We start from the raw sequence: 13,601 nt of genomic DNA, 5'->3' as shown, positions 1-13,601 counted from the left end.
CAGTTTGATGAGCTGACAGGATGAAGGAGGTGTGATGACAGTTTGATGAGCTGACAGGATGAAGGAGGTTGTGATGACAGTTTGATGAGCTGACAGGAGGAAGGAGGTTGGGATGACAGTTTGATGAGCTGACAGGAGGAAGGAGGTTGTGATGACAGTTTGATGACCTGACAGGATGGAGGTTGTGATGACAGTTTGATGAGCTGACAGGATGAAGGAGGTTGTGATGACAGTTTGATGAGCTGACAGGAGGAAGGTGGTTGTGATGACAGTTTGATGAGCTGACAGGATGAAGGAGGTTGTGATGACAGTTTGATGAGCTGACAGGAGGAAGGTGGTTGTGATGACAGTTTGATGAGCTCTGACAGGATGAAGGAGGTTGTGATGACAGTTTGATGAGCTGACAGGATGAAGGAGGTTGTGATGACAGTTTGATGAGCTGACAGGAGGAAGGTGGTTGTGATGACAGTTTGATGAGCTCTGACAGGAGGAAGGTGGTTGTGATGACAGTTTGATGAGCTGACAGGAGGAAGGTGGTTGTGATGACAGTTTGATGAGCTCTGACAGGAGGAAGGTGGTTGTGATGACAGTTTGATGAGCTGACAGGATGAAGGAGGTGGGATGACAGTTTGATGAGCTGACAGGATGGAGGTTGTGATGACAGTTTGATGAGCTGACAGGAGGAAGGTGGTTGTGATGACAGTTTGATGAGCTCTGACAGGATGCATATCAACAGCCGAACTCTTGTGTTGATACGTAAGCTAATGTTTACCTTCTATTGTTGTTGTTGTTTATTGTTGTTGTTTATTGTTGTTGTTTATCTCCCTTCACAGCATACCAACTGAGAGTTTGTCAGTCTCCTCCAGCTGTTGCCAACGCAGATATCCTCACAGAACATGACGAGTTTGAAATAGGTATGTCACCTTTTATACATGTGTTTGTTTGGTTGGCGAGTTGTTTGGTTGGTGAGTTGTTTGGTTGGTGAGTTGTTTGGTTGGTGAGTTGTTTGGTTGGTGAGTTGTTTGGTTGGTGAGTTGTTTGGTTGGTGAGTTGTTTGGTTGGTGAGTGGTTTGGTTGGTGAGTTGTTTGGTTGGTGAGTTGTTTGGTTGGTGGGTTGTTTGGCTGGTGAGTTGTTTGGTTGGTGAGTTGTTTGGTTGGTGAGTTGTTTGGTTGGTGAGTTGTTTGGTTGGTGGGTTGTTTGGTTGGTGAGTTGTTTGGTTGGTGAGTTGTTTGGTTGGTGAGTTGTTTGGTTGGTGAGTTGTTTGGTTGGTGAGTTGTTTGGTTGGTGGGTTGTTTGGTTGGTGAGTTGTTTGGTTGGTGAGTTGTTTGGTTGGTGAGTTGTTTGGTTGGTGAGTTGTTTGGTTGGTGAGTTGTTTGGTTGGTGAGTTGTTTGGTTGGTGAGTGGTTTGGTTGGTGAGTGGTTTGGTTGGTGAGTTGTTTGGTTGGTGAGTTGTTTGGTTGGTGGGTTGTTTGGTTGGTGAGTTGTTTGGTTGGTGAGTTGTTTGGTTGGTGAGTTGTTTGGTTGGTGAGTTGTTTGGTTGGTGGGTTGTTTGGTTGGTGAGTTGTTTGGTTGGTGAGTTGTTTGGTTGGTGAGTTGTTTGGTTGGTGAGTTGTTTGGTTGGTGAGTTGTTTGGTTGGTGAGTTGTTTGGTTGGTGAGTTGTTTGGTTGGTGAGTTGTTTGGTTGGTGGGTTGTTTGGCTGGTGAGTTGTTTGGTTGGTGAGTTGTTTGGTTGGTGAGTTGTTTGGTTGGTGAGTTGTTTGGTTGGTGGGTTGTTTGGTTGGTGAGTTGTTTGGTTGGTGAGTTGTTTGGTTGGTGAGTTGTTTGGTTGGTGAGTTGTTTGGTTGGTGGGTTGTTTGGTTGGTGAGTTGTTTGGTTGGTGAGTTGTTTGGTTGGTGAGTTGTTTGGTTGGTGAGTTGTTTGGTTGGTGGGTTGTTTGGTTGGTGAGTTGTTTGGTTGGTGAGTTGTTTGGTTGGTGAGTTGTTTGGTTGGTGAGTTGTTTGGTTGGTGAGTTGTTTGGTTGGTGGGTTGTTTGGTTGGTGGGTTGTTTGGTTGGTGAGTTGTTTGGTTGGTGAGTTGTTTGGTTGGTGAGTTGTTTGGTTGGTGAGTTGTTTGGTTGGTGAGTTGTTTGGTTGGTGAGTTGTTTGGTTGGTGAGTTGTTTGGTTGGTGAGTTGGCTGGTTATTTCTCTGTATTCATTTATATGTATCAAAATGACGCAGTGCAAGCTGTGTTGCTACAGATGCTGGTTTAATAACCGTGCCGCCTTCGACTGGGGAGACCCATGAGATGACTGTAGATTTTTGGTTTCTCTCCCTCTAAATAACAAACTGGCTTTATTTACAAATGAGTAACAATGTCTCACCCCATGTTCAAGACTGGGGTTTTTTTCTTGCTCATTTTACGTTATTTGAAAACAAAATCATCTCCGAAATATTTAATGGGCATTGCACTAATAACGGCACTGGCTAAGGAAACGTTCCCGCTGTTCTGTTCTTAGTGCCAGTCTGCACGTTTCAAACTAAAACAATGTAACTAATAATGGCATCTTTATGCTTTTCATTAATAAAATAGTTATAAAAATATTCTTTCAAAAATGCAGATGTTTATTTAGTTATGGATTCATAACGAATGACTATGGGAATAAATATCACTGGGTTACAGAAATACTGGGAAAAAAATGTGTCTAATGAAGGTAAACACACGGTCACGTTGTACAGCGCCATCATGGCTTTTAGTAGGGCTGTATTGTTATAAATATTATTTAACAAAATTAATCTCCAGAATATCGTTATTGTCACTCTCCGAGCCCTTGGTTCTCTATGGTGTTTAGGTCAGAGCGTGACTAGGAGGGGGGGGGGTTGTTCTAGTCATTCTATTTCTAAGTTGGTAAGTTGTATGTTTCCCAATTAGAGGCAGCTGGTAATCGTTGCCTCTAATTGGGGATCATATTTAGGAAGACAGGCTACCTGCCTCCTCTACACTCTAACCACTAGGCTACCCTGCCACCTCTACACTCTAACCACTAGGCTACCCTGCCACCTCTACACTCTAACCACTAGGCTACCCTGCCACCTCTACACTCTAACCACTAGGTTACCCTGCCACCTCTACACTCTAACCACTAGGCTACCCTGCCACCTCTACACTCTAACCACTAGCCTACCCTGCCGCCTCTACGCTCTAACCACTAGGCTACCCTGCCACCTCTACACTCTAACCACTAGGCTACCTACCGCCTCTACACTCTAACCACTAGGCTACCCTGCCACCTCTACACTCTAACCACTAGGCTACCCTGCCTCCTCTACACTCTAACCACTAGGCTACCCTGCTGCCTCTACACTCTAACCACTAGGCTACCCTGCCGCCTCTACACTCTAACCACTAGGCTACCCTGCCGCCTCTACACTCTAACCACTAGGCTACCCTGCCACCTCTACACTCTAACCACTAGGCTACCCTGCCGCCTCTACACTCTAACCACTAGGCTACCCTGCCACCTCTACACTCTAACCACTAGGCTACCCTGCCACCTCTACACTCTAACCACTAGGCTACCCTGCCACCTCTACACTCTAACCACTAGGCTACCCTGCCACCTCTACACTCTAACCACTAGGCTACCCTGCCACCTCTACACTCTAACCACTAGGCTACCCTGCCGCCTCTACACTCTAACCACTAGGCTACCCTGCCACCTCTACACTCTAACCACTAGGCTACCCTGCCACCTCTACACTCTAACCACTAGGCTACCCTGCCGCCTCTACACTCTAACCACTAGGCTACCCTGCCACCTCTACACTCTAACCACTAGGCTACCCTGCCACCTCTACACTCTAACCACTAGGCTACCCTGCCACCTCTACACTCTAACCACTAGGCTACCCTGCCACCTCTACACTCTAACCACTAGGCTACCCTGCCACCTCTACACTCTAACCACTAGGCTACCCTGCCGCCTCTACACTCTAACCACTAGGCTACCCTGCCACCTCTACACTCTAACCACTAGGCTACCCTGCCACCTCTACACTCTAACCACTAGGCTACCCTGCTGCCTCTACACTCTAACCACTACCCTGCCACCTCTACACTCTAACCACTAGGCTACCCTGCCGCCTCTACACTCTAACCACTAGGCTACCCTGCCACCTCTACACTCTAACCACTAGGCTACCCTGCCACCTCTACACTCTAACCACTAGGCTACCCTGCCGCCTCTACACTCTAACCACTAGGCTACCCTGCCACCTCTACACTCTAACCACTAGGCTACCCTGCCACCTCTACACTCTAACCACTAGGCTACCCTGCCACCTCTACACTCTAACCACTAGGCTACCCTGCCACCTCTACACTCTAACCACTAGGCTACCCTGCCACCTCTACACTCTAACCACTAGGCTACCCTGCCACCTCTACACTCTAACCACTAGGCTACCCTGCCACCTCTACACTCTAACCACTAGGCTACCCTGCCACCTCTACACTCTAACCACTAGGCTACCCTGCCACCTCTACACTCTAACCACTAGACTACCCTGCCACCTCTACACTCTAACCACTAGGCTACCCTGCCACCTCTACACTCTAACCACTAGGCTACCCTGCCACCTCTACACTCTAACCACTAGGCTACCCTGCCACCTCTACACTCTAACCACTAGGCTACCCTGCCGCCTCTACACTCTAACCACTAGGCTACCCTGCCACCTCTACACTCTAACCACTAGGCTACCCTGCCACCTCTACACTCTAACCACTAGGCTACCCTGCCGCCTCTACACTCTAACCACTAGGCTACCCTGCCGCCTCTACACTCTAACCACTAGGCTACCCTGCCGCCTCTACACTCTAACCACTAGGCTACCCTGCCGCCTCTACACTCTAACCACTAGGCTACCCTGCCACCTCTACACTCTAACCACTAGGCTACCCTGCCACCTCTACACTCTAACCACTAGGCTACCCTGCCGCCTCTACACTCTAACCACTAGGCTACCCTGCCGCCTCTACACTCTAACCACTACCCTGCCGCCTCTACACTCTAACCACTAGGCTACCCTGCCACCTCTACACTCTAACCACTAGGCTACCCTGCCGCCTCTACACTCTAACCACTAGGCTACCCTGCCGCCTCTACACTCTAACCACTACCCTGCCGCCTCTACACTCTAACCACTAGGCTACCCTGCCACCTCTACACTCTAACCACTAGGCTACCCTGCACCTCTACACTCTAACCACTAGACTACCCTGCCACCTCTACACTCTAACCACTAGGCTACCCCTGCCGCCTCTACACTCTAACCACTAGGCTACCCTGCCGCCTCTACACTCTAACCACTAGGCTACCCTGCCGCCTCTACACTCTAACCACTAGGCTACCCCGCCACCTCTACACTCTAACCACTAGGCTACCCTGCCACCTCTACACTCTAACCACTAGACTACCCTGCCACCTCTACACTCTAACCACTAGACTACCCTGCCACCTCTACACTCTAACCACTAGGCTACCCTGCCACCTCTACACTCTAACCACTAGGCTACCCTGCCGCCTCTACACTCTAACCACTAGGCTACCCTGCCGCCTCTACACTCTAACCACTAGGCTACCCTGCCACCTCTACACTCTAACCACTAGGCTACCCTGCCACCTCTACACTCTAACCACTAGGCTACCCTGCCGCCTCTACACTCTAACCACTAGGCTACCCTGCCGCCTCTACACTCTAACCACTACCCTGCCGCCTCTACACTCTAACCACTAGGCTACCCTGCCGCCTCTACACTCTAACCACTACCCTGCCGCCTCTACACTCTAACCACTAGGCTACCCTGCCACCTCTACACTCTAACCACTAGGCTACCTGCCTCCTCTACACTCTAACCACTAGGCTACCTGCCTCCTCTACACTCTAACCACTAGGCTACCCTGCCGCCTCTACACTCTAACCACTAGGCTACCCTGCCACCTCTACACTCTAACCACTAGGCTACCCTGCCACCTCTACACTCTAACCACTAGGCTACCCTGCCGCCTCTACACTCTAACCACTAGGCTACCCTGCCACCTCTACACTCTAACCACTAGGCTACCCTGCCGCCTCTACACTCTAACCACTAGGCTACCCTGCCACCTCTACACTCTAACCACTAGGCTACCCTGCTGCCTCTACACTCTAACCACTACCCTGCCACCTCTACACTCTAACCACTAGGCTACCCTGCCACCTCTACACTCTAACCACTAGGCTACCCTGCCGCCTCTACACTCTAACCACTAGGCTACCCTGCCACCTCTACACTCTAACCACTAGGCTACCCTGCCGCCTCTACACTCTAACCACTAGGCTACCCTGCCACCTCTACACTCTAACCACTAGGCTACCCTGCTGCCTCTACACTCTAACCACTACCCTGCCACCTCTACACTCTAACCACTAGGCTACCCTGCCACCTCTACACTCTAACCACTAGGCTACCCTGCCGCCTCTACACTCTAACCACTAGGCTACCCTGCCGCCTCTACACTCTAACCACTAGGCTACCCTGCCACCTCTACACTCTAACCACTAGGCTACCCTGCCACCTCTACACTCTAACCACTAGGCTACCCTGCCGCCTCTACACTCTAACCACTAGGCTACCCTGCCGCCTCTACACTCTAACCACTACCCTGCCGCCTCTACACTCTAACCACTAGGCTACCCTGCCACCTCTACACTCTAACCACTAGGCTACCCTGCCGCCTCTACACTCTAACCACTAGGCTACCCTGCCGCCTCTACACTCTAACCACTACCCTGCCGCCTCTACACTCTAACCACTAGGCTACCCTGCCACCTCTACACTCTAACCACTAGGCTACCCTGCCACCTCTACACTCTAACCACTAGACTACCCTGCCACCTCTACACTCTAACCACTAGGCTACCCCTGCCACCTCTACACTCTAACCACTAGGCTACCTGCCTCCTCTACACTCTAACCACTAGGCTACCTGCCTCCTCTACACTCTAACCACTAGGCTACCCTGCCGCCTCTACACTCTAACCACTAGGCTACCCTGCCACCTCTACACTCTAACCACTAGGCTACCCTGCCACCTCTACACTCTAACCACTAGGCTACCCCTGCCGCCTCTACACTCTAACCACTAGGCTACCCTGCCACCTCTACACTCTAACCACTAGGCTACCCTGCCGCCTCTACACTCTAACCACTAGGCTACCCTGCCACCTCTACACTCTAACCACTAGGCTACCCTGCTGCCTCTACACTCTAACCACTACCCTGCCACCTCTACACTCTAACCACTAGGCTACCCTGCCACCTCTACACTCTAACCACTAGGCTACCCTGCCGCCTCTACACTCTAACCACTAGGCTACCCTGCCACCTCTACACTCTAACCACTAGGCTACCCTGCTGCCTCTACACTCTAACCACTACCCTGCCACCTCTACACTCTAACCACTAGGCTACCCTGCCACCTCTACACTCTAACCACTAGGCTACCCTGCCGCCTCTACACTCTAACCACTAGGCTACCCTGCCGCCTCTACACTCTAACCACTAGGCTACCCTGCCGCCTCTACACTCTAACCACTAGGCTACCCTGCTGCCTCTACACTCTAACCACTACCCTGCCGCCTCTACACTCTAACCACTACCCTGCCGCCTCTACACTCTAACCACTAGGCTACCCTGCCACCTCTACACTCTAACCACTAGGCTACCCTGCCGCCTCTACACTCTAACCACTAGGCTACCCTGCCGCCTCTACACTCTAACCACTAGGCTACCCTGCCACCTCTACACTCTAACCACTAGGCTACCCTGCCGCCTCTACACTCTAACCACTAGGCTACCCTGCCACCTCTACACTCTAACCACTAGGCTACCCTGCCACCTCTACACTCTAACCACTAGACTACCCTGCCACCTCTACACTCTAACCACTAGGCTACCCTGCCGCCTCTACACTCTAACCACTAGGCTACCCTGCCGCCTCTACACTCTAACCACTACCCTGCCTCCTCTACACTCTAACCACTAGACTACCCTGCCACCTCTACACTCTAACCACTAGGCTACCCTGCCACCTCTACACTCTAACCACTAGGCTACCCTGCCGCCTCTACACTCTAACCACTAGGCTACCCTGCCACCTCTACACTCTAACCACTAGGCTACCCTGCCACCTCTACACTCTAACCACTAGGCTACCCTGCCACCTCTACACTCTAACCACTAGACTACCCTGCCACCTCTACACTCTAACCACTAGGCTACCCTGCTGCCTCTACACTCTAACCACTAGGCTACCCTGCCGCCTCTACACTCTAACCACTAGGCTACCCTGCCGCCTCTACACTCTAACCACTAGGCTACCCTGCCGCCTCTACACTCTAACCACTAGGCTACCCTACCTCCTCTACACTCTAACCACTAGACTACCCTGCCGCCTCTACACTCTAACCACTAGGCTACCCTGCCGCCTCTACACTCTAAACACTAGTCTACCCTGCCGCCTCTACACTCTAACCACTAGGCTACCCTACCGCCTCTACACTCTAACCACTACCCTGCCGCCTCTACACTCTAACCACTAGGCTACCCTGCCGCCTCTACACTCTAACCACTAGTCTACCCTGCCGCCTCTACACTCTAACCACTAGGCTACCCTACCACCTCTACACTCTAACCACTAGGCTACCCTGCCTCCTCTACACTCTAACCACTAGGCTACCCTGCCGCCTCTACACTCTAACCACTAGGCTACCCTACCACCTCTACACTCTAACCACTACCCTGCCGCCCCAAATAATGTATTCTAAATAACAAACTGGCTTTATTTACAAATTTGTGAGAATGTCTCACCCCATGTTCAAGAACTGCCTTTTTCTCGCTCACTCATTGGTTAAATGAAAACCAAATCTCCAAAAACGACAAATGAATCAACGTTAATCCCACTTTGTAACACGCTCTCTGAATACTTTTGCAAGGCCCTGTACCTTCCAAGTGATGAACTAACATCAAGATACGATGATATGATTGTTTTAAAGGTACCCCAGCTCTTCATCAGTGTCCATCTTGATAATATCTTGACGGCTACAGTATCGTCAGACTTGGGTTCAAATAGTATTTGATTTATTTCAAATACTTTAGCTGTGCTTGTCTGAGCTGACCTGGCATCTGATTATATCAATCCAGGCCTGGTGGTGTTTAGGGATGTCTATGCCTCCTATCTGAAAGACTGTGTGTGTGTGTGTGTGTGTGTGTGTGTGTGTGTGTGTGGTGTGTGTGTGTGTGTGTGTGTGTGTGTGTGTGTGTGTGTGGTTCCTCCAGGGGACATTATCCGGTACCAGTGCCTGCCAGGGTTCACCCTGTTGGGCTCGGAGATCCTGACGTGCAGGCTGGGGGAGAGGCTCCAGATGGACGGCCCTCCACCTCTCTGCCAAGGTTAGCATCGGCTGCATCTGTAATGGCGTCCCCTATGTAGTACACTGCTTTTGACCAGGGGTCATAGATCTAGAGAGCTTCTAAACAGAAAACATTACTCAAATCAAATCAAGTCAAATGTATTTATATAGCCCTTCTTACATCAGCTGATATCTCAAAGTGCTGTACAGAAACCCAGCCTAAAACCCCAAACAGCAAGCAATGCAGATGTAGAAGCACGGTGGCTAGGAAAAACTCCCTAGAAAGGCCAAAACCTAGGAGGAAACCTAGAGAGGAACCAGGCTATGTGGGGTGGCCAGTCCTCTTCTGGCTGTGCCGGGTGGAGATTATAACAGAACATGGCCAAGATGTTCAAATGTTCATAAATGACCAGCAGGGTCAAATAATAATAAGGCAGAACAGTTGAAACTCAGAATTCCAACATTCCTCTTATAACCGTTTGTCTCTGCTGTAAAAAGTAATGCACAGTATAGGGAATACGGTGCCGTAGTACAGGACACATTGTCCTGGGCTATAAAGCACAGAGAGTTCACAGAAATAGGTTCGACCTCTTATTCAATTTCATTCTTCTGTTTGTTGATGTCCGCTGTAGACGTTTCTGTATAGAGTCGGGGGAGACATATTGAGCTCTCTGTCGACGTAATCTATCTTTGGTTTTTATATCAGCTTGAAATGTTTTCCTGCTCATTTCTGTTGCCTGAACATTTCACATTTTGTTGTTGGCAACGTTAACCTTTCTGTTCTATTACCTCTTTAAAAAAAAGGCCCGAAGAAAGAAAGCTAGTTGTCAGAATAACAATATGGATCGAAAGTGTTGTCGTTATATCAGACATGCCTACCTCCTGTACTGAGAAAGGTGCTGATGTGTACAGTAACCATCAGAAGGTATCTGTCTCCTGTACTGAGAAAGGTGCTGATGTGTACAGTAACCATCAGAAGGTATCTGTCTCCTGCACTGAGAAAGGAGATGATATAAACAGTAACCATCAGAAGGTATCTGTCTCCCTGCACTAGGAAAGGAGATGATATAAACAGTAACCATCAGAAGGTATCTGTCTCCTGTACTGAGAAAGGAGATGATATAAACAGTAACCATCAGAAGGTATCTGTCTCCTGTACTAAGAAAGGAGATGATATAAACAGTAACCATCAGAAGGTATCTGTCTCCTGCACTAAGAAAGGAGATGATATAAACAGTAACCATCAGAAGGTATCTGTCTCCTGCACTAAGAAAGGAGATGATATAAACAGTAACCATCAGAAGGTATCTGTCTCCTGCACTAAGAAAGGAGATGATATAAACAGTAACCATCAGAAGGTATCTGTCTCCTGCACTAAGAAAGGAGATGATATAAACAGTAACCATCAGAAGGTATCTGTCTCCTGCACTAAGAAAGGAGATGATATAAACAGTAACCATCAGAAGGTATCTGTCTCCTGCACTAAGAAAGGAGATGATATAAACAGTAACCATCAGAAGGTATCTGTCTCCTGCACTAAGAAAGGAGATGATATAAACAGTAACCATCAGAAGGTATCTGTCTCCTGCACTAAGAAAGGAGATGATATAAACAGTAACCATCAGAAGGTATCTGTCTCCTGCACTAAGAAAGGAGATGATATAAACAGTAACCATCAGAAGGTATCTGTCTCCTGCACTAAGAAAGGAGAGGATATAAACAGTAACCATCAGAAGGTATCTGTCTCCTGCACTAAGAAAGGAGATGATATAAACAGTAACCATCAGAAGGTATCTGTCTCCTGCAAGAAGGATGATATAAACCTAAAGTCTCTGTCTCCTGCACTAAGAAAGGAGATGATATAAACAGTAACCATCAGAAGGTATCTGTCTCCTGCACTAAGAAAGGAGATGATATAAACAGTAACCATCAGAAGGTATCTGTCTCCTGCACTAAGAAAGGAGATGATATAAACAGTAACCATCAGAAGGTATCTGTCTCCTGTACTAAGAAAGGAGATGATATAAACAGTAACCATCAGAAGGTATCTGTCTCCTGTCACTAAGAAAGGAGATGATATAAACAGTAACCATCAGAAGGTATCTGTCTCCTGCACTAAGAAAGGAGATGATATAAACAGTAACCATCAGAAGGTATCTGTCTCCTGCACTAAGAAAGGAGATGATATAAACAGTAACCATCAGAAGGTATCTGTCTCCTGCTACTAAGAAAGGAGATGATATAAACAGTAACCATCAGAAGGTATCTGTCTCCTGCACTAAGAAAGGAGATGATATAAACAGTAACCATCAGAAGGTATCTGTCTCCTGCACTTAAGAAAGGAGATGATATAAACAGTAACCATCAGAAGGTATCTGTCTCCTGCACTAAGAAAGGAGATGATATAAACAGTAACCATCAGAAGGTATCTGTCTCCTGCACTAAGAAAGGAGATGATATAAACAGTAACCATCAGAAGGTATCTGTCTCCTGCACTAAGAAAGGAGATGATATAAACAGTAACCATCAGAAGGTATCTGTCTCCTGTACTGAGAAAGGAGATGATATAAACAGTAACCATCAGAAGGTATCTGTCTCCTGCACTGAGAAAGGAGATGATTATAAACAGTAACCATCAGGAAGGTATTCTGTCTCCTGCACTAAGAAAGGAGATGATATAAACAGTAACCATCAGAAGGTATCTGTCTCCTGCACTAAGAAAGGAGATGATATAAACAGTAACCATCAGAAGGTATCTGTCTCCTGCACTAAGAAAGGAGATGATATAAACAGTAACCATCAGAAGGTATCTGTCTCCTGCACTAAGAAAGGAGATGATATAAACAGTAACCATCAGAAGGTATCTGTCTCCTGCACTAAGAAAGGAGATGATATAAACAGTAACCATCAGAAGGTATCTGTCTCCTGCACTAAGAAAGGAGATGATATAAACAGTAACCATCAGAAGGTATCTGTCTCCTGCACTAAGAAAGGAGATGATATAAACAGTAACCATCAGAAGGTATCTGTCTCCTGCACTAAGAAAGGAGATGATATAAACAGTCACCATCAGAAGGTATCTGCCTCCTGTACTGAGAAAGGAGATGATATAAACAGTAACCATCAGAAGGTATCTGTCTCCTGCACTAAGAAAGGAGATGATATAAACAGTAACCATCAGAAGGTATCTGTCTCCTGCACTAAGAAAGGAGATGATATAAACAGTAACCATCAGAAGGTATCTGTCTCCTGTACTAAGAAAGGAGATGATATAAACAGTAACCATCAGAAGGTATCTGTCTCCTGCACTAAGAAAGGAGATGATATAAACAGTAACCATCAGAAGGTATCTGTCTCCTGCACTAAGAAGGAGATGATATAAACAGTAAACCACAGAAGGTATCTGTCTCCTGCACTAAGAAAGGAGATGATATAAACAGTAACCATCAGAAGGTATCTGTCTCCTGCACTAGGAAAGGAGATGATATAAACAGTAACCATCAGAAGGTATCTGTCTCCTGCACTAAGAAAGGAGATGATATAAACAGTAACCATCAGAAGGTATCTGTCTCCTGCACTAAGAAAGGAGATGATATAAACAGTAACCATCAGAAGGTATCTGTCTCCTGCACTAAGAAAGGAGATGATATAAACAGTAACCATCAGAAGGTATCTGTCTCCTGCACTAAGAAAGGTGATGATGTGTACAGTAACCATCAGAAGGTATCTGTCTCCTGCACTAAGAAAGGAGATGATATAAACAGTAACCATCAGAAGGTATCTGTCTCCTGCACTAGAAAGGAGATGATATAAACAGTAACCATCAGAAGGTATCTGTCTCCTGTACTAAGAAAGGAGATGATATAAACAGTAACCATCAGAAGGTATCTGTCTCCTGCACTAAGAAAGGAGATGATATAAACAGTAACCATCAGAAGGTATCTGTCTCCTGCACTAAGAAAGGAGATGATATAAACAGTAACCATCAGAAGGTATCTGTCTCCTGCACTAAGAAAGGAGATGATATAAACAGTAACCATCAGAAGTATCTGTCTCCTGCACTAAGAAAGGAGATGATATAAACAGTAACCATCAGAAGGTATCTGTCTCCTGCACTAAGAAAGGAGATGATATAAACAGTAACCATCAGAAGGTATCTGTCTCCTG

At 47.5% G+C, this 13,601-nt stretch overlaps 1 protein-coding gene across 1 annotated transcript in view; it reads left to right on the top strand.

Moving 5' to 3' along the window:
* LOC116359260 (CUB and sushi domain-containing protein 3-like) overlaps positions 1-13,601 on the top strand; it is a 547,528-nt gene that overhangs the window by 376,385 nt on the left and 157,542 nt on the right. Inside the window, 2 exon segments of the mRNA XM_031811826.1 lie at positions 834-914; positions 9,361-9,474. Of these exon segments, the coding sequence (XP_031667686.1) occupies positions 834-914; positions 9,361-9,474 (195 nt within the window).

The sequence above is a fragment of the Oncorhynchus kisutch genome, unplaced genomic scaffold, assembly GCF_002021735.2.
Source record: "Oncorhynchus kisutch isolate 150728-3 unplaced genomic scaffold, Okis_V2 Okis02a-Okis13b_hom, whole genome shotgun sequence".
Classification (NCBI taxonomy): Eukaryota; Metazoa; Chordata; class Actinopteri; order Salmoniformes; family Salmonidae; genus Oncorhynchus; species Oncorhynchus kisutch.
Note: the sequence above shows the minus strand (reverse complement) of the source record. Positions and strands in the feature narration are given on the sequence as shown.